The following is a 27,420-nucleotide window of genomic DNA, read 5'->3' as shown; positions in this document are numbered from 1 at the left end:
TAGGAAGGCAGACCCTCGGAGCCCCCTTACCTGCTTAGTCAAAATCTGCATTTTAACAAGCACCTCGTAGTAGTATTCCCATGGAAGTTTCAGAAGCCCGGGGGAGGGGGGGGGTGTTCCAGTGTGAAGGACAGAGAGGAAGCATTTTGGAAAATGCTTTTATCTCCAGTTGTTTAACATTAAAGTGTAATTGCAGAACTTGATTGCTGTGTAGGCAGCTGTGTCTGGACCGACATCTACTAGAACCATCTCTGAGTGCTATCTTCCTGACAGAAAGGGGCTGTCTGGCTCACCTTGGGGAGTGACATCAGGAGTTCTAGACTACCTAAAAAGCACGAGGTGGAAGTTTCTGCCCCTCGGTGTGTGCCCAGGTGCCCTGCCTTGCTGTCCTGTGCCTCAGTCTCCCCAGTACGATAGGAGAGACGGAGGACAGCCAGGGTTTACAGCTCTCATGGTTACAAGGATTCTGTTTGCTTTTTGTCAGGCCACGGGCCTTGATCCTGGCCTCCCACCCCTGCCATCTCAAGGAGGATGCTTTCCTTCCCTGAGTTGTGGGTGACCCCTCCTCCCTGCCCACTTTTGGCTGAGGTCTGGGGTGTGGGAGCGATCGGAAATGCAGTGTCTTTCTGGAGCTTTGAACTATGGTGAGGAAAAGCTCAGATGTGGGGAGGCCACTTCTCAATTTGTTGGAGGTGCACGAGCTTTGCCCACCATGCAAGTCTGAAGTCTGAGGGCCCTGCGGCCCCCCTGACCTCCCGGCCCCAAGCTGCGTCCCCGATGACTTAGTTAGGTTAGGCCTTTTAATTCATGTAAAGTAGGCTGCAGATGTGCATAGAACAGAGCTGGTAGTGTGAAGGGCAGTGTTTAAGAGCAAATATCTATTGTCTTAGTTTCTGGAAATGAGGTGGCGTACCATGGGGGGTCTGTCCTGATGGCCGGGGCCTCCCTCTCTCTCTACCCCCATCCCTCTTCTCAGAGAGTGTTGAGTCTGTGAGCAGCTTTCCCACTCTGGCATCTCTTCCTGCTTCCTCCCCCACAAAGCTGCTGTCCCAGCAGTGACCGTGGACATCTGCCGAGCCATTAGCCCCCCAAGCCAGCAGCTGGGGGCCGCCGTGCTGGCTGCCGGCTCAGCTTTCGCTCTGTGCTGAGAGGCCTCAGTGTTTTTTTAAAGTGATGCTTCTCCAATTCGGGAGATGGTGCCAGGGCCTCTCTCATGCCCTAAATTAGCTACCATCCCCGAGGATTTTAAAGGCAGGTTCGGACCAGAGGAAGCACTTCTGGGCACCCAGACTTGCCTCTTTTTTTTTTTTTAATTTTATTTCTTTATTTGAGGACAGACAGACAGAGATAGTGAAAAGAGAGCATGGGTGGGGAGCAGAGGGAGAAGAAGGGTCCCACTGAGCAGGCCTCCCGACATGGGGCTCGATCCCAGGACCCTGGGATCATGACCTGAGCTAAAGATAGATGCCCAACCGTCTGAGCCATTCAGGTGCCCCCCAGACTTGCCTCTTAGTCCTTTCTGTGGCCTTGATCTGAAGGTCCCTGTTCCTTCCTGAGCTTCAGGGCCTGCATTTGTGAAACCCCAGTATTAGATATTAGACTGTTCTAGATTGCCTCGACTTGAGGAGCCTCCCTGCTGAAGAGAGAACTCGGTCAGCAGGAAGACAGATGTGCCCGGAGAGGGCGGGCCCTGCTCCCTCGAGCTGGGTGAGGAGGCAGCAGCCGGCCCCCTGCACCTGGCTCTCCCTTCCTCCCTCCCCGGCCAGGGCCACACGTGGCCTCTCTGTGCTTGCTGGAGAGGGGAGGGGTCAGCTCACCCCGGCCTTGCTTTTCAAAGAGCCTTGACCTGGCCCAATGGAGGGCTTTGAGGGCTTTGTGCTTCAGCGGGATCCTGTTCCCCTTGGGAGAAGGCAGAGCTGGCTAGGATGTAGGCTGCTCCTGTCCTGTCCAGCCCTGTGGGCTGTGAGCCCCTCCCAACTCCCTTGGCTTCAACAGTAGCCTGTGGTTGTTTGAATGAGACCCAGTTTACAAGTTCAGTCTGTCGCTCTTTCCCCTTTTGTTTGTTTTTATTCCTTCCTTTGATTAGAAGAAGAAGCCATTCATGAATAAAGATGCAGTGCAGCTTTATGGTAATGAAGAGAACGCATTCCCTGGAGCTTTCTGTGATTTAGGAACCCTGCTTTCTTCTTTATAAAAGCAGAATTAGCCCTGATGTGCCGTGCCAGTCCAGTGCTCTTATCTTAGCTTGTTGTGATGCAGCAAATCATTTCTTAAAATCCTGTTTACCTGGATTTTCTCAAAATTGGCATTTGGCCTTATCACACACAATATACAGACTGTCCCCTGTTTAATTGACTTCACCTTAACTAGGTAGGGTTTTCTCCCAGACCTTGAACTGTCTCTTCTAACATGGTCAGCTTCAGCTCCCAGAGTCCGAGTCCTGAGAATCCAACAGGACACGTCCTTTGCCCGCTCAGACCAGGGCACCCACCCGTCTGCTCTCTGCCGCTCTCCATTAGCTTTGCTGGTTCCGGAATTTCGTAAAAATGGGATCAGAGAGTATGGGTCTTTATGATTTTTTCACAAGTTACACATTTGGATGGTTTATTTCTTTTTACTGCGATGAAATATTCCATTGTGTGAAGACCTCACAATTTGTATATCCCGTATTTGCTAATGGTCGTTTAGGCTGTGCGCAGTCTCTGGCTGTTAGGAGTGGAGCTGCTAATGTGTTTGTGTGGACACTTGCAGTGATTTCTGCTGGGTGAATACCCAGGAGTGGAATTACTGGACCACACGGTGAATGGACATTTCACTCTACAAGAAACTGTCAGACTGTTCTCGGAGGAGGTGGGGCCGCGGAGGCTCCGGATGGGAAGGTAGGAGGGACTGCTTGCTTTTGCATTTTGGCAGACCTTGGTGTTATCAGCCTTAGAATCTCATCTCCTGACGAATCTCATTGTGCTTAGAATCTCCCTGCGCTGAGGGTAGAGATGTATCTCATTGTGACTTCAACCTGCTTGAGGGTTGAGGCTGATGACTAACGATATCAGCGCGTCCTTCACATGCGTCCTGGCCATTTGTGTCCTTCCCTGCGTGTGAAATGTCTGGCTCCTTTGCTTAGTTTTTTGGTTGGGTCTTTTGTACGTTCTCAGTATTCAGCGTGTAGGTGTCAAACGTGCGTATTGCAAATATTTTCCTAGTGATTTCTTTCAAAAAGTCCAATACATCAATGTTTAAACTTTATGTTAGTACTTTACGTGATCCTAGGAGATCTTGGGCTACTCCAAAGTTACAAATAATCGCTCCCACATTTTCTTCTATGGTCTGATGGTCTTTTTATATTCAGGTCTCTGGTCCACTTGAGTTCATTTTGTGTGTGGTGTGATTTAGGTGGTCAAGTTCACTTCTTTCCCTGTTGAGGTGCCCTGGCATCTTGGTCGAAACCCAGCTGGCCGTTTGCATCGGGGTTTATTTCTGGACTCTGCTGTGTTTCACTACCCATCCTAATGCCAGTACCACCTGGGATTGGTTGTTGTAGCCTGTAGGAAGCCTTGAAGCTCAGTGCGGTCCCCCAACATTGCATTTTCGCTCCATGAGCATCTATTCTTGTTTGTTTCATATATTTTAGAATCAGCCTTTTTCTTCTTTTTCTTTTCTTTTCGTATACCCTGCTGGGCTCTTGAATGGGATTGTGTTGAGTCTCTAGAATAATTTGGGAGGACAACGACTATATGAACAGTACAGACTCTTCCAGTCTGCAAATATGGTATCTCTCCTTCTATCTGGGTCCTCGTTACATTTTCTCAGCAACATTTTATAGGTGTCTGTGTATCGCTCTTTCTCATAGTTTGTTAAACTCGGTGGGTGTTGCATGTATGTTAATGCCATCACACCTGGAACTAGCCTTTCTCGTTCTTCCACCTCTCAGTTGTTCGTTGCTAGTAAGAAGCTGATGATTATGGAGGGAAATTGCCAGACCAGGGCGTCCACGCTTCCCGGAGGTGGCCTGGGAAGGGTTTGCAGAGGGGGAGGCGCGTGGTTTTACCCACAGCGAGCTTGCTTGGCCGAGAAGCTGAGCGCCAGGGCAGGCCTGTCGCAGAACACATGAGCGGAGCTGGAGGCAGGAACATGGGGATGTTCTGAGAAGAAGCGGCAGTAGCTGGATCGGGCGGCCCAGAAGCACAGAGAGGTGGGGTGTGGAAGGTGTTGCATCTATAAGGATGCTGGGGCCCCACTCCCGGGGGTCCATGGCCAAACACAGCTACACTCTGCTCGGGGGTGCTTGGGAGCTCTGCAAACAGGGGGCCTGGAGCCTTCTCACTCCCTCACTCAGTCATTTGTGAATTGTGTGCTCTACCCAAAACAAATACAATAAATTAAAAAATTGCAATAAAATTTACCATCTTAGCCAATTGTAAGTATAGAATTCAGTGGTATTAAGCACGTTCGTGCTGTTGTGCCTCCCTACCCTCCCATCTCCAGAACTTTCCCATCGTCCCAGACCGAAACTTTGTACCCATGAAACACTAACTCTCCTTGCGTCCGTCCCCCAGCCGCTGGCTGCCCCCATCTACGCTCTGCATCTATGGGTATGACGTCCCTAAAGACCTTGTCTAGGTGTCCTTGGGGCCTGGCTCGCTTCACTTAGCAAAGTGTCACCCGTGCTATCATTCCTTCTTAAGGCCGAATAGTGTTCTGTGGAGTGAATGGACCACACTTGGTTATCTGTTCATCCTTCGAAGGACACATGGGTGGCTTCCATCTTCTCACTATTGTGACTGTGGACCATTCTTCTTTTTTTTTTCTCTTTTTCAAAACTTCAGATTCCAGTTAAAGAGAACCATCCTTAAGGGCAAAGGACCTCAGAAATGCAGTGGGGATTTGGAGCTAGAAAATTCGACATAAAATGGTTGGCCAGATGCTTCATTCCTAGCACCCATCCCCCTTCCCGGCTGTTTTCATTTACTTGCACATTCTTGGTGTGTCTAATTTGAGTGTAAGAGATCGTGTTTGTTTCACTTATTATTGTCTACCCACGCTTAGGTACCCAAGTATCTGGACATGGAGGTGGTTTTTCTTAAACAGTTAAAATCTAGTACGGTGAGCAGCACACAGATTTGCATTTTCCTTTTCCATCCTTCTATGGCTGTTATTCTTTCATTCCTCTGCCCAGCATGCCTTTTCCTGCGCCAGCCCCGCTATGCCAAGTCAGAATCACCTTTGCAGAGATGGAGACCCGCCAATGCCGGCTGAAACGCCATCATCAGTGACTCTCCCTTTCACAGACTAATGGATCAGGAGTCCCAGTGCTAGATAATGAACCCTTGGAAGCTGGACTTGCTTTCAGTTTTGACTAGTGTCTTGAGCACAGTTGGTGTTTCGCAACTTACTGCTGAATTAAATGAACTGGCATAAATGGAATTAGACCTACTGCGCTCTCGATATCATGCCGAAATCTTTGCTCGCAACCAGCTTGATTTTCATCCCTAGTCTCTCCACCCAGTTTAGGAATGAGGCTTCAGGAAGCAGGAAGTCAGGTTACCTATGTTATTAGGATTATGAAAGACAATGCCTGATCTAGCTTTTGCTCTTCTTTTCCTTTCTACGAAATAATAGAAGGATCTTTCCTTTAGGGCTTGCTTTTTCTATCCATGTGTTAATCTGATTTTTGTGAATCATGATTGTCGGAAGGAATATGATTTGCAGATTTTTACATGAATTCCTTTGAGAGGTTTTGCTGGCTCTCTGTAAGCCAGAAAGGAAGATTCTCGGGACTTAGACTATGCATATATATACATACTCTTGTAGAAATGCAGGCGTTCCCCTGGGATATTGATAAATCTAAGATCCACTTTTCAGTCAGTACTGGAACTACCCATGACTGTCACAGGTCCAGACACCAGAGTGAGAAGAAGAAACCTTATTTACTGTAACTTCTCAGGGTCAAATTGAACTAGCCTTAATGGAATGCCCCGAAAGTCCCTCGCTTTTATTTATAGTCGTCTTTGGATCTCCGGCAGTCTTGCGAGGCCCATAGCTGTTATTATCCCTGCGGTGTAGACAGGGCACGGGGAGTCAAAGGCGTTTGGTAGCTTGTGCTCAGAGCCCTCCGTCTGGTCATCCAAATCACGGTCATCTGAGTCCTGAGGAATTTCAGATGTGGTCTAGCTGAGGGAACGTTTCCAGCCAGACAGGGTTTAAAGCTATGCTGCTTTCCCTGAGATGGCTCAGCCCGGCCTGGCCTGCGGCAGCCCATTTAGATCATCTGCAGGGGCCTGTGGAAGTATTTGCAAGTCCGCCTGAGAGTCCTCCCTGTAACCCTATAAGGGAAAATATGCAGACGCAGTGCTGGGGAATCCGCTCCTTTGCGTCGGTGCCGCATGAGTTCTGTCTGTCCCGAGCGCACCCCCAGATATTCTCCTCGGCGTCCCTGCTGACAGAAGGGCCCCGACCGGACGGTGGTCAACCTGTCCGGGACAGTGACCTTGTCAGAATCCTTCTTTTGCTACTTTCGATGCGCATGTTCTGAGAATATCACAGAAGACATGCTTGCTGTGAGAGGACCGTTCGGGGTATTTTGCTCTGCAACTTTCTCTTCCAAACAGATCTCAGGAATTTTGTCTGTTATGGAGACGTAGAAACAAATGAGTGAACAGATTCACCAAACACACTGCAGCTGTCGGGTGAGTCCCGGCTTCCGCGTCGGGCACGCTGCTGGGTGCCCTCGGCACAGAGAGGAGGCAGCGGTCCCTGACTTCAGAGGCCTGCTGCCTGCTGCAGTGGACAGACAGATTTACCCGTGATTCCAGCGGAAGCTGGGGCTGCGATGGAGGCAGGCCCGCCTGGTGCGGACGGCGCTGCCTCCCAGGCCGGGCAGGTAAGAGGCTTCCAGGATAAGTGGTGTGGCAGGGGGTGCATGCGAGGGCGAGCCGGGCACGCAGGGGCGAGACCCACCACAGAGGGCAGCCGTGCGTGCCACGGTCCATGGGCTCCAGTGATCATTATGCGTGTGCAAAAGCATGCCATTTGCTGCCGTGTGAAACACAGTGTGGGAGTGGAAAGAGAGGAGTCTGGAAGAATAGGCAGAGGCTTGTTAAGATTCTGATACAACATCAGGATAAGTCTCTGAAAAGAAGAAGGAAGGGGACAAGGCTGTTTTCTGAGAAACAGGTTGGTCTTGGGACCAGCTGTGGTTTAGTAACTGCTTCCTAACTGGACCTTCAAATCTAGCACCATGGTCCTGAGCGGGGGGGAAGAGGGGCTTTCGTGGAACCAGCTCCAGCTGTGCAGTGATCCAGCTTCTGGAGACGGGCAGCTTGAAGAGAGGTATGCAGGCCAGGCAGCAGGTGAGCTGAGGTGTGAGCCCTGGTGTGCGCCCCAGTGTGTGTCCTGATGCACCACATGTGTGCATCCTGGTGTGCCACAGGTGTGAGCCACGGTGCACTGCAGGTGTGAGCCCTGGTACGCCACAGGTGTGTGCCCCCGTTTGCGTCCTGGTGCGTCAGAGGTGTGAGCCTCAGTGCGCCACAGGTGTGAGCCCTGGTACACCGCAGGTGTGCACCCCCACGTACATCCTGGTGCACCACAGGTATGCACCCTGGTGTGCCACAGGTGTGAGCCCCAGTGCGCGGCAGGTGTGAGCCCCTTGCCAGCAGGAGGTGGCCATGAGCTGCACAGAGCAGTCCCTGCCTGCCCTGTGTTCTTTTGTGACGTCTGATTTGGAATCCTAGAGAGAAAATCTTCTCCCTCACCAGGGTTATAGAAGAATTCACTTTCTAAATCTTTGAGGACTTGGATGGCCTCACATTTTATATTTTGACTCTCAAGTATCTTTGCAGTTTTTTCTGGTGTATGTTGTAAGTATTTAAATTGATCTTTCTTCTTTCCCCAAATGATCACCAGTTGTCCTATCTCCAGTTAAGAGGTCCGTATCTTCCCCATTGGGTTTGGGACACTGCCTTTCTCAGAGGCCACAAGGTATACAGGCCTTTTTGTTGATGTTCTTTTCTGTAGAATCAATCCAACTGGGAATTTATGTACCAGTATCACACCTTTTTTTTTTTTTTTTAGATTTTATTTATTTCTTTTAGAGAGAGAGGGAGCGCACAATGTGGAGGAGGGGTAGAGAAGAATCTCGAGCAGAGTCCCTACTGAGTGCAGAGCCTTATGTAGATTTGGATCCCAGGACCCTGAGATCATGGCCTGAGCCAAAATCAAGTCAGACGCTCCACCAGCTGAGCCCCCCGGGGCTCCTCTTCCCTTTTCAATGATAGAAACTTTATATTATGTTTTAATAGAGGATAGGGCCAGTCCCTCTTCATTGTTCTTAAATGTCCTTGCATACTCGCAGGTATATTACATTTATTCGTGAATGTGGAGAGAATTGACATCTTTCTGATGTTGTCCTTTCCATAGGCAAGGGACAATTTTTCATTTATTTAGATTTACTTCTTTGTCTTTCAGGAATGTTTTACGTTTTCTGCATGGAAGTTTTGCACATTTCTTTTTAAATTTAAGTGTTTTACTTTTTTCATTGCTTTTCAATGAAATCTTTTTCACTCTGTCTTCTAGTATATATTGTTTGGTAAAAATTTAATATGGGAAAAGCAATAGTTTCTACATATTTACTACTATATTCAAGTTTTTAAAACTACTTTTAGTAGGTTTATCATTGATTCCCATGTATTTTCTTTTTTCTTTCTTTTTTTTTTTTTTTTTTAGATTTTATTTATTTGACAGACAGAGATCACAAGTAGGCGGAGAGGCAGGCAGAGAGAGAGAGAGGAGGAAGCAGGTTCCCCACTGAGCAGAGAGCCCGATGTGGGGCTCGATCCCAGGACCCTGGGATCATGACCTGAGCCGAGGGCAGAGGCTTTAACCCACTGAGCCACCCAGGCGCCCCTACCTTTGATTTTCTATGTATAATTTCTCACCAGCTGCAAACAGAGATCATTTTATTTTTTCTTTTCCATCCTTGAGTTTCTCATTGCCTGCTCGTTTCTAACTGCATTGGCTAACACTTCCAGTATTGTGTTAATGTCAGTGGAGCAAACAGGCATCCTTGGCTTGTCTCTGACCTTACCCAGAAAGCCTGACTAGGATGCTGTTCTTGTTTTTGTCTCTTGGTGTCTTAGTCCTTTGGGGCTGCTCTAACAAAATACCATAGACTGGGTGCCTGATAAAGAATAGAAATTTATTTCTCCCAGTTCTGGAGGCTGGATGACTGAGATCATTGTTCCAACATGGACGGGCTCTGATGAAGGCCTTCTTCTGGGTTGTGGGCTGCCTACTTCTCCTCCTCACCGGTGGGAAGGGCACTAATCCTCTGTGGGAAGGTCCCACCCTCATGACCTCATCACCTCTCAAAGGCCCTGCCTCCCATTACCGTCACAATGGGCATTAGGTTTCAACATATGAGTTTTGGGGGGATACAGACATGCACCCTACAACAGTTAGTACATGTATTTTATCAAGCTAAGAAAATACATATCAATGCCCATTTACTGACTTTTTTAAAAATCAGGAATGAGTATTGCATTTTTTTAAGGCTTTTTCACGATCTATGGCAAGAGTCGTGATCTTCTTACAAGATTTATTAATATGATGAATTATATTAGTAGACTTTTTAGTCTTTCGTATCGAGTCATCCTTGCATTCCTGGAATGAATCCCTTTGGTCATGGTGTGCTATTGATGTATTGTGTGGATTTCTGTTTGCTAATATTTTATTTAGGATTTGTACCTTGATATTTGTAAGTAACATCAGTCTTTGGTTTTCTTTTATTGTGCTGTCTCTATCAGGTTTAGGCATTGCTTTTGTAACCTACTTCTTAAAAAGAGAGTATTTGAAAATTTTCTGTACCTCCCCTCTGGAAAAATTTGGGTAGTGAGGTTTGGTGTTTGAGATTTGGCAGAATTCACCTGTAAAACCATTTGGGCCTGGAGCTTTTATCTGTGACAACTTTCTCTACTTCTATGGAAAATTGATCTGTGTATGCTTTCTAAAATAGTTGGTAAATTGTATTCTTTTCTGTGAAATTATGTATTTCACCCAATTTCAAATGTATTTGCACAGAGTTGTACAGAATAGTGTTTCCTGACTCCTCTTAAGGGAGGGGGGCACATATTTAAGGATATCATCATTAAGAAGATAAGAAGCGTGTGAGCACTGTTCACTTACTGTGTCCATTGATCCCAAGTCATATAGCGAGGTTCTAGAAAGAGGAGCATATACTAATTGTAATGATGAGAGCTACCATTTGTGAAATACTTGGTTCTGTATGTAGAGCTGCCCATTTAGTCCTCATTACGATACCGAGATGCGTAATCAGCATCTCATTTTAAGCATGGGATAATTTGGGGGACTTACTACTCACTCACCCAAGGTCACAAAACTAGGAAGGCTCATAACTGGGATTTGGATCTGATTTGTATGGCTGTGAAGGTGGAGCTCCTTCTAAGAACACAGTAGATGAGGAGGAGGACCAAGTAGAGACAGATTCTGGGAAGGGGGGGTCGGGATGAATGGAATGGCCACTCCACTCTAGACAGCCACACCACTCTAGAGGACTGGCAGCACTTGGAGGGGCAGGGAGGACAGTCAGCCTGGTGATCGGGGTGGGCTGGCTGGCAGCAGGAGATAGCCCTGGGTGCGGTAGGCAGGAACCCCAGAGCCTCACACGGTGAGAAGGGCACATGGAGGCTGGCAGGTCAGGGTGCCAGCTGGGGCTGGGGGTGTGGCTGGCAAGGGGAGAGCCAGGGACACTGGGGAATTGAGGGAAGCATGTGCTTGTTTTCAATGGAGACTAGGTGAGGGAAGTTACATCAAGTTTCTGTGCACTAGGCTGGGACCCTGAAGGGAAGAGTTGCCCCGGAGGGATCTCGGATGAACACATAGTGTTGAAAAGATGCCCCGCTGCCCTTGTGGTTGTCTGGAGACACTGGCTAGAACTGAGGACGCAGACAGCACTAGGTCTCTCACTCATCACTGAAGTTTGCAGACTGAGGAGAACGTGGACTGGGCAATGTGTGTGGTCTGTGCCCGTGACCCGTGGAGTGATGTCAGTCTGTGAACCGGTCCTTGCCTTTTCTGACCAAGCAGCAGGAAGTTCTGGGTAGTGAACTGTGTCTTCCTGGAACTAATCACAGCAGGCATTTCTTCTCCTTGTTTGCAGGATTTGTTCTCAAAGAGTGGTTTGGTTTCCTGAGCAACTACAGGTGGACCCTGGGTGCTCCGTCCTTGCCCCTGGAGGAGGCGTGTGAGGAAGACCATTCTGCGCAGACGAGGACACTCCTGCCTGGCCGTCAGGGCACCCGGCTCCCCGTTCAAGCCTTTATACCAAATCCCGTGTGCACTCTGCAGGTAGGTCACTTCCTTTCTCTGGGGCCCAGCTTCCTCCCATGTGAAATAAAGACACTAGATCTGATGGACCCTTCTGGCTTTCAGATTCTGTGATTTAGGCAGTAAGGTGGATCAGATTCCTTTAAAGTGGCTTTCGGATCTCACAAATAATATTGCCCATTTCTTTTATGTCGTTGAAATGAAGGAACCCACTGGCAAACCTAAGAGGTTTGCGTTCAGGAATGGGTTGATCACAGAGGAATCATGTTGCTGGACTAGATTACTGGTCTGCCGTGCCGTCTAGCCTTTACTCACACTTTCCCTTTTCATGTAGGACCATGGAACACACTGGCCACTTACAAGAGAGCAGAGTATCTTGATTTAGTAGAGAAATCCTTTGGCTAGGGAGAAGGGAGTGCTGCTTTTCAGATGTATAGAATATATCCTGAAATGCCTCTAGGTGATTTCCCTGCTGCCTTGGGAATTGTAAATTCTGTAGCCAGGTCTCTTGTGTGGCTGTGGGTGCTTGGGGAAAAAAAAATTTTTTTTTTTTTTTCTGGAAGTTACTGATTTGCACCTGTGTCCTGATCCCAGTCAATGTTCAGTGACACCCATTGTGCCCAGAGGAGGACAACAGTGTGAGGGTTAGGGGGTCGAACAATGGAGGCGGGAGCCTGGAGTCCAGGGTCGATGTGTTCTTGCTTTGCTTCCTGTCCAGGGTCAGGCTCTTCACCTTTCTTCATTATATCTCTGCCATCTGTGGTATTTCTAAAATAATGGGAGTGTAAGGATCAAGGGATAAAATACACTGAGAGTATTTTATATGGTGGATTGTAACTGGTTGTTACTGTGAATGCAAAGCCCTCTGGCCCGCGTTCCGGGCACACAGATGGAAGTGGTCCATCAGACTGTGCCCTCAGTGAGTCTCTGATTCTCTGAGCCTTCTTTTCTTCATCAGGAGGTTGAGGGATTTGGATGAATTATCTACAGTCATAAGATGCTTTTCTTTTTAATATTTGTTTTAAAAATCGCTAGTAAAATAGCTATGGAAGGCACAGTTTGAGCAACATCCTTGAAGGATGTGATTGTGTAGAGAGCCTGCCCTGTGTCACAGGAGAGAGGTTATTTGGGCATAAACACCGAGGAACGTGACGTAAGAGGACTGAACATCCTCCTCTACCATGAGCGAAATGTACGACGTGATGGGGTCGCAGAGGCACGAAAACCGAGCAGCTAGGTTCCGACTCCCATCCTGCCTCTTATTTTGAACAACGTGACCTTGGGCAAGAACAGAATGTTTCTCAGGCTCGGTTTCCCCGTCGGTGAAATGGGGAAAGTAAGTCCTGTGTCGAAGGGCTAGTGGGACGATCTGTTGTAATGTGTGCGAAGCCCATAGCCTATTGCCTGGTATGTGGTCAGCTCTGGGTGGTTGCCGTCATTCTCTATGTGACGTCTCTAGGAAGCAATGAGACATTGCGGGGCAGGGGTGGGGGTGGGGGGCGGATAGACCTGTATCAGGATGAGGACTTGGGCCGCTGGTGCTGGAGGAGGTCAGAGGCCTCCTGTGAGCCGTTCCTGACCCTGGAGAGGCAGGAGGGAACCAGTGTCAGGCAGTGGAAAAACTGGATATCAGGAAGATAAGTGCTGGGTCGCACGTGGAGAAGGGCACTTGGGATGTGTCTCTGAACACCTCACCTGAATTCCTGGATGCCGGACCACTGTGCCTGTCCTACGAGGCCATCCCCATGCATAAGCCTGCGTGTTCCACCTCCAGCTGTTCTCAGATTTACGGGAAAGGCATGTTCATATCAAGAATTTTAAACTGAAAATTGGGTGCAGGGACTTCTTTTTATTTATTTATTTGAGAGAGAGTGTGTGAAGAGAGAGCACGGGCAGATGGGGGCGGTGGGAGAGGGAGAAACAGTCTCTCTGTGGAGCAGGGAGCCTGATGCGGGGCTCGATCCCAGGACCCTGGGATCATGACCTGAACCAAAGGCAGATGCTTAACGACTGAGCCACCTGGGAGCCCGGGTAAAGGAACTTCTCCTTCTTCCCTTGCCATGGTGGCATGTCCGTGAGCTATGGGACATTGTGCCCTGACCTTCAACTTGCATTTGCCAAGTGCATGGGCACAAGAAGGAATGCAGCGTTGTATGGGACGCTATCTGTGCACATCGGGACAGGCAGTCCCATGGGGGAGGTAGATGGCTCAGTACATGATTATAATTCTCTACAGGGTGCTGTGGAGGCTCTGGTGAAATGAATCACCCTCCTTTTTTTTTTTTTTTTTTTTTTTAGGATGCATGTTCTTAATTATAACTGACCATGTTATTGCTCTTAAAAAAATGGTCGTGGCATCTCTCCAGGCCAGGGTCATCTCAGAGAGTAGTCGTGGAATGATTATCATGAAAGCATCAAATCGGGGCCTTTGGAATCTGATCTGTGTTCAGGTTCTCACTGCTGCCATCTCGCTGTGTGGCTGTGAGAAAATTATTAGCTGCGGGGACACCTGGGTGGCTCAGTCATTAAGCGTCTGCCTTGGGCTCAAGTAATGATCCCAGGGTCCTGGGATCGAGCCCCACATTGGGCTCCCTGCCCAGAGGGAAGCCTACTTCTCCCTCTCCCACTCCCCCTGCTTGTGTTCCTTCTCTCACTGTGTCTCTCTCTGTCAAATAGATAAATAAAAGATCTTAAAAACAAATTTTAAAAAATTATTAGCTGCAGAGGCTTAGCCACTTATTTGCCTCGTAGCCTTTGTCGACCCCTCTGAACCCCTGTTTGCTGAGCTGTGAACAGGGGCTGATAATACCATCCAACCCCTCTCTGGGTCTCTGGGAGCAGAGCAAACTCACAACCATCCAGGGACGAGCACAGTGCGGGCACTTGAGGCTGCTGGGGGAGCATTTGCTTGAAGACAAGTGATCAGACCGTTGCTCGCTTCTCGTGCCCCCGCAGATGGGGACGAGGGGGTCTTTGCAGCACTCCCAGGAGGAGGAGGAGGCGTCATGGGTAGTAGGCCATCAGAAACTATCACTTCTTTGCTTGCGAGCTGTGCGTCCAAAAGCACGGGCTTTCCATGCACGTTGGACCAGGGGACTGGTTATCCTGAGATGAGCCAAGCACGAAACGTGCTCTTAACGGGCAGATCCACTGTTTGGAGAAAAAAAGGCGAAACAAAAACCGACCCACATATCACTTGATAACCAGTTATCGGTATGGCTGCTGCAAGATGGGTGAACTTCAGTAATTAAGGAAGACCACCACGGGGAGGAACAAACGGGGGGTGATTAATGAGAGCAGGCTGGGAGAAAGGGGATACTGTGGGCTTATAGGGCTCAAAGGGACTCTTAAGGGTTATAATGTTGTTTGTGGAGTCTGTGATGATCCTGAAATGGAGTAACTTTTCTGATGATCACACTCTCAAATTTGGGAGGTCCTGCACCCGGCGGTGGGGAGAGCTGTCTATGCATTGTGGCCTTGGTCTGAGATTTCAGCAAAAAGAATACCATACAGGGCAGCCTAGTAAAAATCAGCATCATGATCATTCATTAGAATGATGCAGGTATGCTGTGTAGTTCAAGTGCACAGGTGACCAAGGAGAGCCCAGGAAGGTCTTGGGAAGCCCATTAGTGTGTGTCTTTGTCCTCTCTCCTCACTTAGTTTCTGGCATCTGAGCAGGTCCGCCCACGATCCCCTGGGTACTGATTACTGGGTCCTTTCCGCCGCTGGTACAAGCTCCTCTCTCTGACACGTACATGCTGAAACGTGGCTCCCATGTCTATGTGTCTTCAGCTCCGGAAATCCCAGCTGTCCGTGAGTTCCTGGTCCCAGGCACAGTCTCTGGAAGGAGCATCGCATCGGACAGGCCAGCTTGGCACAGGGCAGCCCAGAGACTTGTAACCTGGGAGCAGGAGGGGGCTGCTGGCCCCGTAGGGCGGCTCTGGCTGCCCAGAGGCCACCTGTGGCCAAAGGTGCTGGTCTCTGAGCCGCGGAGCACAGCTGGACAGGTGTTCCCTGGCCGTGGTTACGGCAGACTCCCCGAGGGGAGGGGTCTGCGTGAATCCTCTGTGGGAACTCTGTCAGGGAGCCCAGGGCAGAGACAAGACAGGCTCAGTCCGAGGTCCTCTTCAGACATTCTGATGTTGCAAGCCGGCTCTAAGTGAAATCTTTCAGGATAAATGTAATCATGCTGTATACAAGAGAGGCTTTTCTGGAAAAGAAAATGTGTGAATGAAGACGGGCTGCTGTGAGTTTCACATAGGCTCATAAGCATTTTCCACATTTTTGCTAATGGCCACCCTTTGATTTTTGGATGAGGTTGATATTTTTTATTGTGGTACAATATACGTTGTGTAAAATTTGCCATTTTCACCCTTTTTTGAATGCACAGTTCAGTGTCATTCAGCACGCTCACGCTGGTGGGCAGCCATCACCACCGTCCGTCCCATCGCTGCTTCATCTTCCCCAGCAGTCACTTATCTCCCCAAACTGAAACCATCCGTGCATCACGGACTCCCCATTCTCCCTCCCAGCCCTCAGCACACACCACACCACTTTTCGTCTCCCTGATCTTGATGACACTAAGTACCTCGTATAAGTGGAATCAGACAGTGTTTGTCCTTTTGTGACCGGCTGACTTCACTCAGCATGATGTCCTTAAGGTTCCTCGTGTTCTAGCAGGTGTCAGAACGCCCTTCCTGTTTAAGGCGGAGCAGTATCCGGATTATTGATATCCAGATTATTGCGTGTGGAGACCACATCGCTTTACCTAGCCATCCACCAGCGGGCCTGTGGGTGGTTTCCACCTTACGACTATTCTAAATAATGCTAGCAGCCCTTCTTTCTTAAAGGACAGATGAGCTTGTTTTCCCCTTAGAATCATCGAGAAGTTGTGTTACTAATGGAAAGGACCTTTAAAACTTAATTAATTCAATCTCTTCATTTCATAGAGGGAACGTTCAGTGAGGACAAGTGAACACTTTGGACTCATGTCCGTTTCTCTATCCTAGACCTACCTAAAACCGTGAGAGTGTTGGTAGTGACAACAGCATGACCTTTAATCCTGAAGAGTGTTGTCGACTTGGAAAGAATCGCACGGACCGAACTTTTTGCTTAGGGCTTTTTGGTCCCAACATACATATTGAACATTCCAAAGAGTTCTTATTTACGTGGGTGTATCTGTTTATATTTATTATATTCGAGTTAAAAAGCGGCAGATTTTTAAATTAAACAGATTTTTTTATATATATTTATTTGACAGAGAGATCACAAGTAGGCAGAGAGGCAGGCAGAGAGAGAGAGGAGGAAGCAGCTCCCTGCTTAGCAGAGAGCCTGATGCGGGACTCGATCCCAGGACCCTGAGATCATGACCTGAGCTAAAGGCAGAGGCTTAACCCACTGAGCCACCCAGGCGCCCAAAAAGTGGCAGATTTTTAGGGTATTTATTAACTCATTAAAAATATATTTACAAAAAGTAACTGCGCCTGCCAAAACAAGCTGATTTGGGGGAGAGTGGCCTGTTTCAGATTTCGGCTAGCATCTCCTGTGCCTGTTCTGATAAAGATGGCTAGATTCTCCTATGTATTTCTGTGTTCACCTTGTTGTGGAGCGTTGTTTTAGAGGAAGCACAAAAAGAAAATCTGGCTCGCACAGTTACGTAGTCAGAGAAGAATTCTTCAGTGCCCCTTCAGAAAGCTGTCAATATTCTTCTTTGATCCTACACCCAAAACTGGCAAGGGGTAGTTTCTTAAAGGTTAGTTGCAACAAGGGACCTGAAGCTGACTCACAGAACACTTCATTCTCTGATACAATCAGATATTTCCGCTTCTTTTGTACGTTAGATCCTTGCCTGTGTGTGATTTCGTGACCTCACTGATCGCGGAGTGGTTCAGAGCTTCTGAACGCTGACACACCGCATTATATCCGATCAGAAGAGCCTGTTGGCCAGTGTCTGTCCCCATCTGATCAGGAAAGTCTCTGCTGAGAAGCGGTCATGCTCATGGGGGTGGGTACAAGTGTTCGAAATTCTCACTTCCACTTGGAAGCTCAAATTTTATCATTGGCAACCAAGGCTGTCATTGTTTACCTTGACGTGGTCAGGTCACTTTGTTCTCTTTTGGGAAGATGTCGGTCATACACTCAAACTGTGTGCTTGTTGTTTGTGTATCATTTCTTCTTCAGTGCTGCACAGGAAAAGCAGCATAGGGTGAGTTGCGCCTTAAACAGCGCACACGTGCTTTTCTTCCGACGGCCGTTGTCCTCCAGTCGGCAGGAGACAGGCTGTTTGCATACTTTATCCTTTCGTCACACAGGATCCCAAAAAAGTCCATCATCCAGGGCTGAGACAGAATAAAAGCAGCAATTTGTACCACTCCATCAAAGCCACTCTTGAGTGACAGTGACGTTTTCATTTTTCCTGCAAGTGTGTGGTGAGGGATACAGTGACCGCTAGTTTCTTCTGCTGTCCCTGCCTTGATGTGTGGCAGAGGCCCGCAGCGTAAGCCCCTTTGCCTTCGCACCATTGACACCGGAAAAGGAGAATAATGATTCAGGGTTAGAAAAATAGTCGGGCGTCCTGCATGCCCTAAAGGGGCTTTGGGGGCCCCTGGAAGGTTCACACCATGATTTGTAAATTGCTGACACCAGCCATGTCATCGGGTCCTGAGTCAGCTGTGATCCTAGAAGGAAAAGACATGGTCAGGAGTCCGCCCCCAAGTCCTCCTCGGCATGCGGCGACTTTGTCGTCACCGCACAAACATGCTCACAGCCTTCCTGGGGATGGAGCCAGCCCTGCAAAGGCAGAGCTGGGGGTTGAGTTTCCGAAACCACGTCCTGGTGGTTATGCGAAAACTGTTTGGCATTTTAAACTCCCATCTCCTCCTCGACATTGAAATTTAATATCATGCAATTGACACCATGATGATGTCAGGCTTTTAGGTCATGACTCCATGTGTTGGCAGCATGGCTTGGAGCTTCTCCTAGATGACTGGAGCTTCTCCTAGAAAATCACTGTCTCAGAGCCAAAGCAAAGGAGCAGTGCGTTAGTCCAGAAGATCACACATGAATCTTCGTCATCCTGGCTTCGACACACCTCATCATGCTGGAATACTATATCCTGTGAAGCTAGAATGAAATGCATTTCTATTATGGTGTTTGCCCTGCACTGGGTCTAACAGCTCCCATCCCTCTCCTTCATTTGCAGCAATGGAAGAGTTAATCGTTGAACTCCGTCTCTTTCTTGAGCTCCTGGACCACGAATACCTAACGTCAACCGTCAGGGAGAAGAAGGCAGTGATCACAGACATCCTGCTGAGGATACAGTCGTCCAAAGGTGCGTCTGCTTTTTTGTCTTCCAGTCTCCTTCTGTCTCTAAACCATCCTTAATCCACGGTCTTTCTCAGACACATTTGTTTGCTCGTTATTGTTTATTCGTCACACTGTCCCTGGGCGTGTCCCTGTGTGCCAGTGTTGGCGGTCTCCAGCCGCAGGAAGGCAAAGCCTTTTGGGAGCTGATGGACTTAGTGGGAGACTGTGTTCCAGGAACTTCATCTCTGTCCGCTTCTCTCCCCACCCCACTGCCCCCGGAACTTCTGCCTTGGAGGGACATCCTGCAGGGGGCGTGGTAGAGGAGAGGACAGAAAATGGCTCCAAATAGTGCCTGACCCATGGTAAACCTGCAGGCACCACAATGGTTCCTTTCTCCCGTTGCTCCTATTAGTAGAGGGGGCACCCCTTCCCTTTGCTCGGCTATCGCCCACCGTTGGTCCAAATGCGCCACGGCGCTCAGGCCTCTGGCCTCAGGAGTTGTGTTGGCTCTCCCTGGTGCCTTGTCCTCTTCCTCTGCTCATTGGGTTCCCACCCTCTGTCTCTCTGCACATGCCTTCCGATGCTTTCCAACTCACTCATTCTCCTCTGAGTGCATGAGCCTTGAGCCCGTCTGCTGCATGTTTTTCGTGGTAGAATTCCCATTTGTCCTCTTTTTCCTTCTCTCCTTTTTTACTGTGCCCACTTCTGTGCCCGAAATCCCCCCTGTTTTTCTGGCAGTCAGGCTCTGTGCCTTCCTAGCCCGTTCCCTGGCTGCGCCTCTTGCGTGACCCAGGACAGGTGACTGTTTTTGCGAGGTTGTCCTTGTGGGTCTTCCTGGGGTGGGGGGGTGGCTGGCCTGGAAGGAGTCCCGCACCCAGATTAAACTGGTTCCTTCCTTTCCTGCCTTTGTTGCCACAGTACTCAGCCCATCACGCTTCCTAAATCACTTGGGTATAAACTTGTCTTCCTGGCTTGAACACAGCTGTGCCAAGAGCTCAAGTTTAAGCCAGCGGGACACACACGGCGCCCATGTGTCCCAGTATCTGACTTCAGGAGGGCTCCTGATACAAACATAAGGCTCCCTGGGGCCACGCCCACGCCTGGGTCCACGGATAAGTACTGACCTGAGCAGAAGTTGAGGCCGAGCAGCTCACCTTTGCGAGGCGTTGGAGGAACCCAGGCTTCAGTGCCAGCTCCACCGTTTCCACCTGCAAATGCTTTGATTAGTTCTGTAACCTCTTTTCTTCTTCCCAGCCACAGATCCCCCACCTAGAGAAGAATAACAGGATTGTTGTAGAGGCTTAAAGGAGACAGATGTTTGCCCAGCGTTCACAGTGGGGCTGAGGGAGGGGCAGCAGCCAGGGACACTGTCCGCACCTTCCTCCTCCTCACCTTCTCTGGTTTTGGTCGATGTTTCCAGGTTTCGACGTGAAGGACCATGCTCAGAGACAAGAGACCCCCAACAGCCTGCCGGCACCTCCCCAGATGCCTTTGCCAGAGATCCCCCAGCCGTGGCTGGTGAGTTCGCAGTCCTGCCATTGCAGCCGCTGGGCCCCTGAGCCACTCGGGGCTCTGGGCAGGTGGTAACAGCCCAGTTCTGGAGGAAAGGAGGCCTCGCCTTGCCAGAGACTCTCCTTTGGGTGGGTTTCTAGGGCTGCTGGTACCAGCCAAGCGGGAGGCTGGTGTCTCCTTGGAAATGGCTGGAGCTACGGATTCACAGAAATCTGTTCTCAAGTCAGAGCTTTTCTTTTTCGATCAGAGGCTTTAGCAGGCACGACAGTGGTGTAGAACGTGGGGACTTGACCCTTTCTCTGGGCTGACTCTGGATTTGAATACTGTAGTCGGCATCTTTAATCTTCATTGTTCTGTTCCTTCTGGGATAAAACAGATGTGTGCGTTCCAGGAATGCGTATTTTATGTGAGTTCTTCACCGCCTTTGCAGTTTTGGGATGTTCACGTGTGCTGTTCAGCTTCTCCTGCCTTTGGCTGTTGGCTCATTTGCTTCCTCAGGAAAATTTGACTTTCATTCAGAATCAGAACAAACTCAGTGACTTGGCAATTCTCTTTGTAACGTTTGCTTTCTGCATAAGTCATTTTTTAAAAAGATTTATTTATTAGAGAGAGAGAGCACCACATGAGAGAGGGAGAGAGAGAGAGCTAGCAAGCGCAGGGTCGGGGGGCAGAGGGAGTAGGAGAAGCAGGCTCCCCGCTGATCAGGGAGCCCAATGTGGGGCTCCATCCCAGGACCCCGGTTCGCGACCTGAGCTGAAGGCAGACGCTTCACCAACTGAGCCCCCCAGGCATCCCCTGTATGAGTCATTTCTTCATCTCACCACCGGGACAAGGACTGCAGGAGAGCCGGCCTGGGTTCCATTTACCCCTGGCTCTCCCTGCACCCCAGCACAGTGGCTGATGTCCAGAGATGCCCGTTAATTACCATTTTAGAGGGGGACAGAAGACATTAGTGCTCACAGGTCACTACCGCGTATTACACACCGCACTCATTACTTTTTCCCTTGTAATTTCACTGAATCCTCACGGCTTGAACTCAGAGAGCCTGTCCATGTGAAGAGTACACACACCCAGTTTCCAGACAAGGAAATTTATGATCCATGAATATATGTGATTTGTTCAAGATCAGATGCTAGGCAGGAAAAGGCAGAAATTGTCATGGTTCTTTGGGTTCAAATGCAGCCGTTTCTCCATAATACTACTTGGGCGGTGTGGCTGCAAAGCCAAGGCAGGCCCAGCCTGCAGATCAGGAAAGGTTGTGTCAGGAACTGGCAGCCTGCCCCTGAGCTGGGGTCCAGGGAGGCGGCAGGACACCGAGCGTAGCCGTCGCCAGCACCAGCTCAGCCACGTCCTTGTATGACGGTGCCCGATGTCCACAGTGTCTCTGGCTACAAATGCCAAAGTTCCCAAGAGACTGTCCCAGTGGTGCCCGTGTGACGGGATAACCGGGAAGACCTTGAGAGTTTAGAGCCAGGGCCTTGTGGCTCTGTGCCCTGTGCGAGAATGGGCTGCTGTGGAGCAGAGCAGGTCCTCTCCAGCTTTGACGGTCCCCGAGTCCCCAGGGATCTGCTGAAAGGAACTTTCCGCACTACTAGGGCTGCATGGGGCCATAAGTGCTGCATTTTCAACAAGATCACCATAGAAAACTGGGGAGAAGCTCTGAAAGGCATAAAAGCCATCTCTGTTTCCTTCTAGCTGGGAGAGCCACCAACTTCCTTCACCTGTGCAGAGCCAGGGCCAGGCCATGGACCTCCAGTCCACGTGGAGATGTGCTGGGAGTGCCTCGGGCACACTGGGCTTGATAGGCTGGGGATGAGGAACAGGAGACCTTCGCTGTTTATCTGTTGTTTTATACATTTAATCTTTCTGCAATTGAGAGTATACTGAATGCAGAATTTTTGTGTGCTGTTTTTATCTTTTTAACATTATTTGTTATATTTTTTTCCTCTTTATAAGGTTCTTTTTCATTATTTTCCTTTTTTTAACTCATCCTGTTTGTTACGGGAATTGACTTGACTTTCAGTTTTTCCATGTGTTATTTGTTGTTTTATTATTAGCATTTTAAACTTTTTAATCTTTTTAAGATTTTGTCTATTTGAGGGGGAGAGAGTTCACGAGCAAGAAGGAGGGGCAGAGGGAGAAGGAGAAGCAGACCCTACTGAGCAGGGAGCCCAGTGCGGGACTTGATCCCAGAACCCCGGGATCATGACCTGAGCCACAGGCAGACACTTAACCAACTGAGTCACCCAGGTGCCCCTCTTTTCTATTTTTTTTCATATTTTATTTTTATGTAATTTCTATATTCCACATGGGGCTTGATACTCACAACACCGAGATCAAGAGTCACACGTTCTACCCAGTGAGCCAGCCAGGTGCCCCTTGGCTGAAGCTTTCTAAAGAGGGTCATCTCGGGGATTTATCACCTCTCCTTTTGCACTCATTATTTCGCTGGTTTGTTTATGTAATAGCTAATCAAGTTAACGGAAGTAACTATAGTAGTGAGTACAAGCATTTACAGAATGAGGCTGAGCCTTGGTAAATGACTAGCTCAGCTCGGGGGACTCTGTGAGGGGCACTCAGGAGGGGAGCCTTTCGTGGATCGTGAATGTTTAACAGTTTGTGGACATCCATCAGGGCTCTCTGCAGAGGAAACAAAGAACATCTGTCCCTTTTGCAAGTCAGGGAAGCAGAGACTGGTGATGATGCTTCTACTGTATTTGTCTGAGAGTTTTCACTGAATTCGTTATTCAGCAAGTAAGGTGGACATTGGGTAGATTCACTTTGCTGCTGGCAGATTGGCTGCGGCCGCTCGGTCATCTGTCCACAGGTTGAATTTCAGGTGAATTTGTGTGTGCTGGGCTGGAGATGGCATGGCCAGGCATGGAGGGCCCACTAAGGAAGACACGGGCTGCCTGGAGTGGGGTATGCGGCTCTGGGTGCTGGGGACTGGAATTCGGGCAGGGTCTGCCCACGAGGCTGCAGGGGCCAGTCATGAGGGCCCCGTGGGATGTCCCAGCAACACCGCTGATAATGGCAGAAGGATGGAAGATGAACGACACTCCCAGCAGGCCTTCTCCATTTGAACCGCTCTTCCCTGTTGCCTCATCTGTGGCACACGACAGAACGCAGGCTGCCGTTTCTCACTCGAACTGGCGTTGCAGACTCTAGAAGATGAGTTATCTTTGAGCTTATTATCCCTTTCGGTGCCCAGCAGGGCTTCATGCAACCACCCCTAACCATCTCCTTCCATTCCTCTTCCCCGAGGGATCCCTGAGATCTGTTCCTCTTGGTAGTTGAGGCTCTACATCCTCAGATCTAACAGCGGGACCTCATTTTCACGTTCTTTTAATTAAACTAAATGTTCACCTGTTGGAGATGGTGTTTGTTTCTATGCTTCCTTGGATTCCTCGAGTTGTGCGGTGGAAAATGACCGACCTCTTGTCAAGGGCGGGGAGCACGTCCAAACGTCTATCTTGTAACGTTGACGATGCCTCCATGTGTGGAGAGCACGTTAGACTGTTTTTTCTCTGTCTGGGCCTGGGAGTGAATGTGGTGACAGCCAAGGGTGTCCCAGGAGACCCGGTGGCCCTTCAGCGAGGCCAGCAGATCTTACTCAAGTGTCCACGGGAACGTGCGGCGGGGGATGCTGTGTGTGTGTTCACAACTTCTCCCGAATCCTGGAAACAGCGGGCGGGCTACGCGACATGTTGGACCGTCTGGTTGAGCTCCCTCACTTTCCAACGGGAGACTGGACTAGGCCCAGATACGCATGTGTTTCATCAGAGCCTGCCTGGGAACGGTTCATTTTGTTTTCCACTGAGAGTGCGCAGCCATCCCGCTGCTATTCTCTGTGTAGAGCATGGGTGTGGAGCATGTGTGAGCGACGGCTGCCTCCCTGGGAAATGGATCCCGTCTGTGTGGATGTTCCTGCTGGCCAGTGCCCACACTCAGGCAGCCATTTCCCAGGGGCCCAGATGCCCACAGCACCTGTCATGCCTCCTCCTTCCCCCTCTTCTGAGAACAGCACAGAACCCCGATCAGGAGTCTCTCAGATCTTTGTGGTTGAGTGAAGGGAGCAATGGGACCCCTTCTGGGATTCCACATCGGCATGCTACCCCATCAAGGCACGTAGCAATACTTTTATTCGATCATTTAGTGGCAGGGCGTTACACGGTGTTCAGATGGGGTGTGGAAGAGCAACTAAGCTCTTTGATAGTATAGGGCCAGAGTTTATTACATAAATGTGATCATTTCTTATGTCAGCAGGTAATAATGAAGGGTTTTTTTTTTTTAATTGTGGTAAGATATTCATGATATAAGCTTTACCATTTTAACCACTGCCGGCTGTCCCGTTGGGTGGCGGCAAGAGCTTTCAGAGTGTTGTGCAGACATCTCCACCCCCGTCTCCAGACCTTTTCCATCTTCCCCCGTTGGAACTCCGTCCCCATGAGCACTACCCCCATCCCACCACCCACATCCACTCTGCTTCCTGCCTCTGTCCCTGGAACTGTGAACGTGCCGTCTGCCCCCTCCTGCCCTCGCACACTGCCTGACCAAGACCTTCTTTTTTTTTTTTAAGATTTTATTTATTTATTTGATAGACAGAGATCACAAGTAGGCAGAGAGGCAGGCAGAGAGAGAGGAGGAAGCAGGCTCCCTGCTGAGCAGAGAGCCCGATGCGGGGCTCGATCCCAGGACCCTGGGATCATGACCTGAGCCGAAGGCAGAGGCTTAACCCACTGAGCCACCCAGGCGCCCCCTGACCGAGACCTTCTAAAGCACGTTCACGGCAACCGCGTTCTGTCTAATAGATGAGCTTATGGGGTTATTCGAGATGATATGACAAAATCAAGCATTGTCCCAGTTGCAAAGTTGAGACAAAAGCCCAATTTTTAAGACGAGAAAACCGTTTGTGTCCTGGTGGAATCAGATGGCGATCCTCTGAGTGAACATGAATCATTTGTTCTTTTTTTTTTTCCTCTTGTCTTTCTGAGGAGTTCAGTCTCTTGGGTAATTCCTGCGGCATCTTTTAAAGATTTAATCTGTGGCTGCACTCCAGATACGTCTCCTGTGGACACTCCCATTGGGCTGTTGGCCTTCCTGACAGCTGCCTTCCTGCTGGTGGAGGCGGGAGATGACCCAGCCCCACGGGGCTCCATTCCGTGTGCATGAACGAAGCCAGAGGGAGCTTGACAATGCGGTTCACTGCCTTCTCTTGATGCACGTGCCCTGTAGAATGCAAGCTGAATAGTGAGAGGAATGGAGCAAGGCATAATTTGGATAAAAACTTTTATTTTGCCAGGAAAAGTGCTCAGGATTCGTGCTATTTAGGACTGAACCTCTTTTGCAGTGGAGACTATAAAATTCTGTTGCCCCACTCATAAGGCTCACCCAGCGACATGGACACCTCCCTAACAAGACCTGGCCACGGAGGAGGTTCGGACTCACAAATGGGGGCCCACCGAGCTTCTGAAGTCTGTGTCAGTGATGGAACAGATCTGGACCCTGAGCTCTGATTCTCTGGGTTCTGATTATGTTATTCTTAATGGAGTTCTGTCCATGTAGGCACAACAGTCCGGTACCCACTGTCTACACAGAATTCAGGTCCGAAAGTGATTCGATCCTGGGCTGATACTTTCCTCTGCTAGAATCAGGGCTCTTTGTTTATTGGTGATTCTGGTGCAGAGGCTGAGTGATGGCTGGGGGAGGTGGGGGGTGGAGGAACAGATGCCCGTGGCGACAGAGAGGGAGCCATGAAGAGCATGGGGCACGAGGAATGCTTGCTTTCCTGAAGAGCAGGAGGGAATGATGGTGGGGGACACGCAAGCATGCGGGTTAGACCCAGTGGGCTCAGGGGGCTGGCTGGCTCCCTTCTGGAGCGGGTAGAGCAGGGGCAGCACAGTCCCGTCATGACACAGAAATGCAGTGCGTGCCGTTCCCCAGGCTCCAGCTCTGCGCCCAGGCCACTCGAGCAGACTTCCGGCTCCTCCTGTGGTCAGCCCATCACACATGCACACGTGGGAACCTGTTGGGGCCGCTCACCTCCTGGGCTTCTGTTCCCTCCTTTGTAAGATCTATCAAACTGCCAACATCTCAGTGTTAATTCTGAGCAGGAGAAAAATCTCTCTAAAGCATCCCAGGGCAGCATCTGCCACATGCAGGCAAACCGGAAACATGAGGAATCATTGTTCGAGTGCTCAAATAGTCACGATAACAATGATAACTATGTCTCTGCCATATAATTATATAAACATAGCATTTATTATTAGCAATGGGAAAAAATTTATTATTAGCAATGGGAAAATGTCAGGCTTCTCCTTAAATCAGCAAAGGCAAATTCTAATGGGCTTTTTTTCCCCCAAAAGTTGGGAATTCAGTTATGGCCAAGCCAGCCTGTAGGTTGTGTTCCTACCCAGTTGTAGGTATGGGCTTCTCTAGTGAGACACGGACCCCTGGGAGGAGAAGCTTCCCTAAAGTAGAGTTATTGCCGCTGACAGCCTAATCTGTCAGAGAAGCATTCCAGTGTACTTGACCTTGCCCAGTGCCTGGCACTGGGCTGCTCCCATCTCTCATGTCTGGAGCACGGCCGAGCCACCAGCAGCCCTTCCTCGGGAGGACAGTCTCTCACGTTTCTTCTCTAGTCTCCTCCGAGGCTATGTGGTTGGAGTGATTTGTGGGAACCAGTGCAGGAAACAGGTGATGGGGGCAGGATGGCAGTCAGGGTCCGTGCACAGACTCGCTGTCTTCTGGTGTTGAGGGGAGGCGCGCAATCCAGCAGGAGGGGTGCCACACTAGTGCGTGGTGTCATCAATAGAGGGACGCCGCAGCCCCTTGCCCCAGCCAGTGGCCATCATGTCATTACCATGCAACGAGTCCCCGACATCAGCTCTCATGAAGGTCTTGTGACTGGTCATGTTGGCGTAGCCTGCTGACCTGCGACTTGGTAAGAACTGCAGCATCAGAATCTCGGCACGGGGCTGGGCGTCAGAGGCACCCTCATTTCCAGTGAGGACGCTGGGGCCCAGAGTTATGGGGAGGTCACTCGGCCCCGGGTCGGTGTGGGGATTCGAGCTTCGCTTTTTCATGCTGCGCTCACGTTTCCTGCCCATGCTCTGCTTTCTCGGGTTTTCCATGACCCCTTTTGGAAATCTGTCTTCCATGTTTTTGTACTTTTAAAAAACTCCTGTTGATGGTGATTTCAGTGAATTCCTACCTATTGCAAAGGCTCTGAAGGAAGTTTCTCCTTTGAAAGAAATGGTA

At 49.6% G+C, this 27,420-nt stretch overlaps 1 protein-coding gene across 3 annotated transcripts in view; it reads left to right on the top strand.

Annotated features, from left to right (window-relative positions):
• Positions 1-27,420, top strand: part of LOC111148945 (actin filament associated protein 1) — a 131,199-nt gene that overhangs the window by 40,921 nt on the left and 62,858 nt on the right. For all 3 annotated transcript variants that reach the window (XM_022505775.1, XM_022505773.1, XM_022505774.1), the window contains 3 exons: positions 11,177-11,364; positions 18,545-18,673; positions 20,069-20,166. In XM_022505775.1, the coding sequence (XP_022361483.1) occupies positions 18,547-18,673; positions 20,069-20,166 (225 nt within the window). In that variant the 5' untranslated portion in view covers positions 11,177-11,364; positions 18,545-18,546. The remainder of the gene's footprint in view (positions 1-11,176; positions 11,365-18,544; positions 18,674-20,068; positions 20,167-27,420) is intronic.

Source organism: Enhydra lutris, unplaced genomic scaffold (assembly GCF_002288905.1).
Source record: "Enhydra lutris kenyoni isolate GAN:26980312 unplaced genomic scaffold, ASM228890v2 scaffoldscaffold21, whole genome shotgun sequence".
NCBI classification, from domain to species: Eukaryota; Metazoa; Chordata; class Mammalia; order Carnivora; family Mustelidae; genus Enhydra; species Enhydra lutris.
The sequence above is the reverse complement of the archived record's forward strand: the minus strand, read 5'-3'. Positions and strand labels throughout refer to the sequence as shown.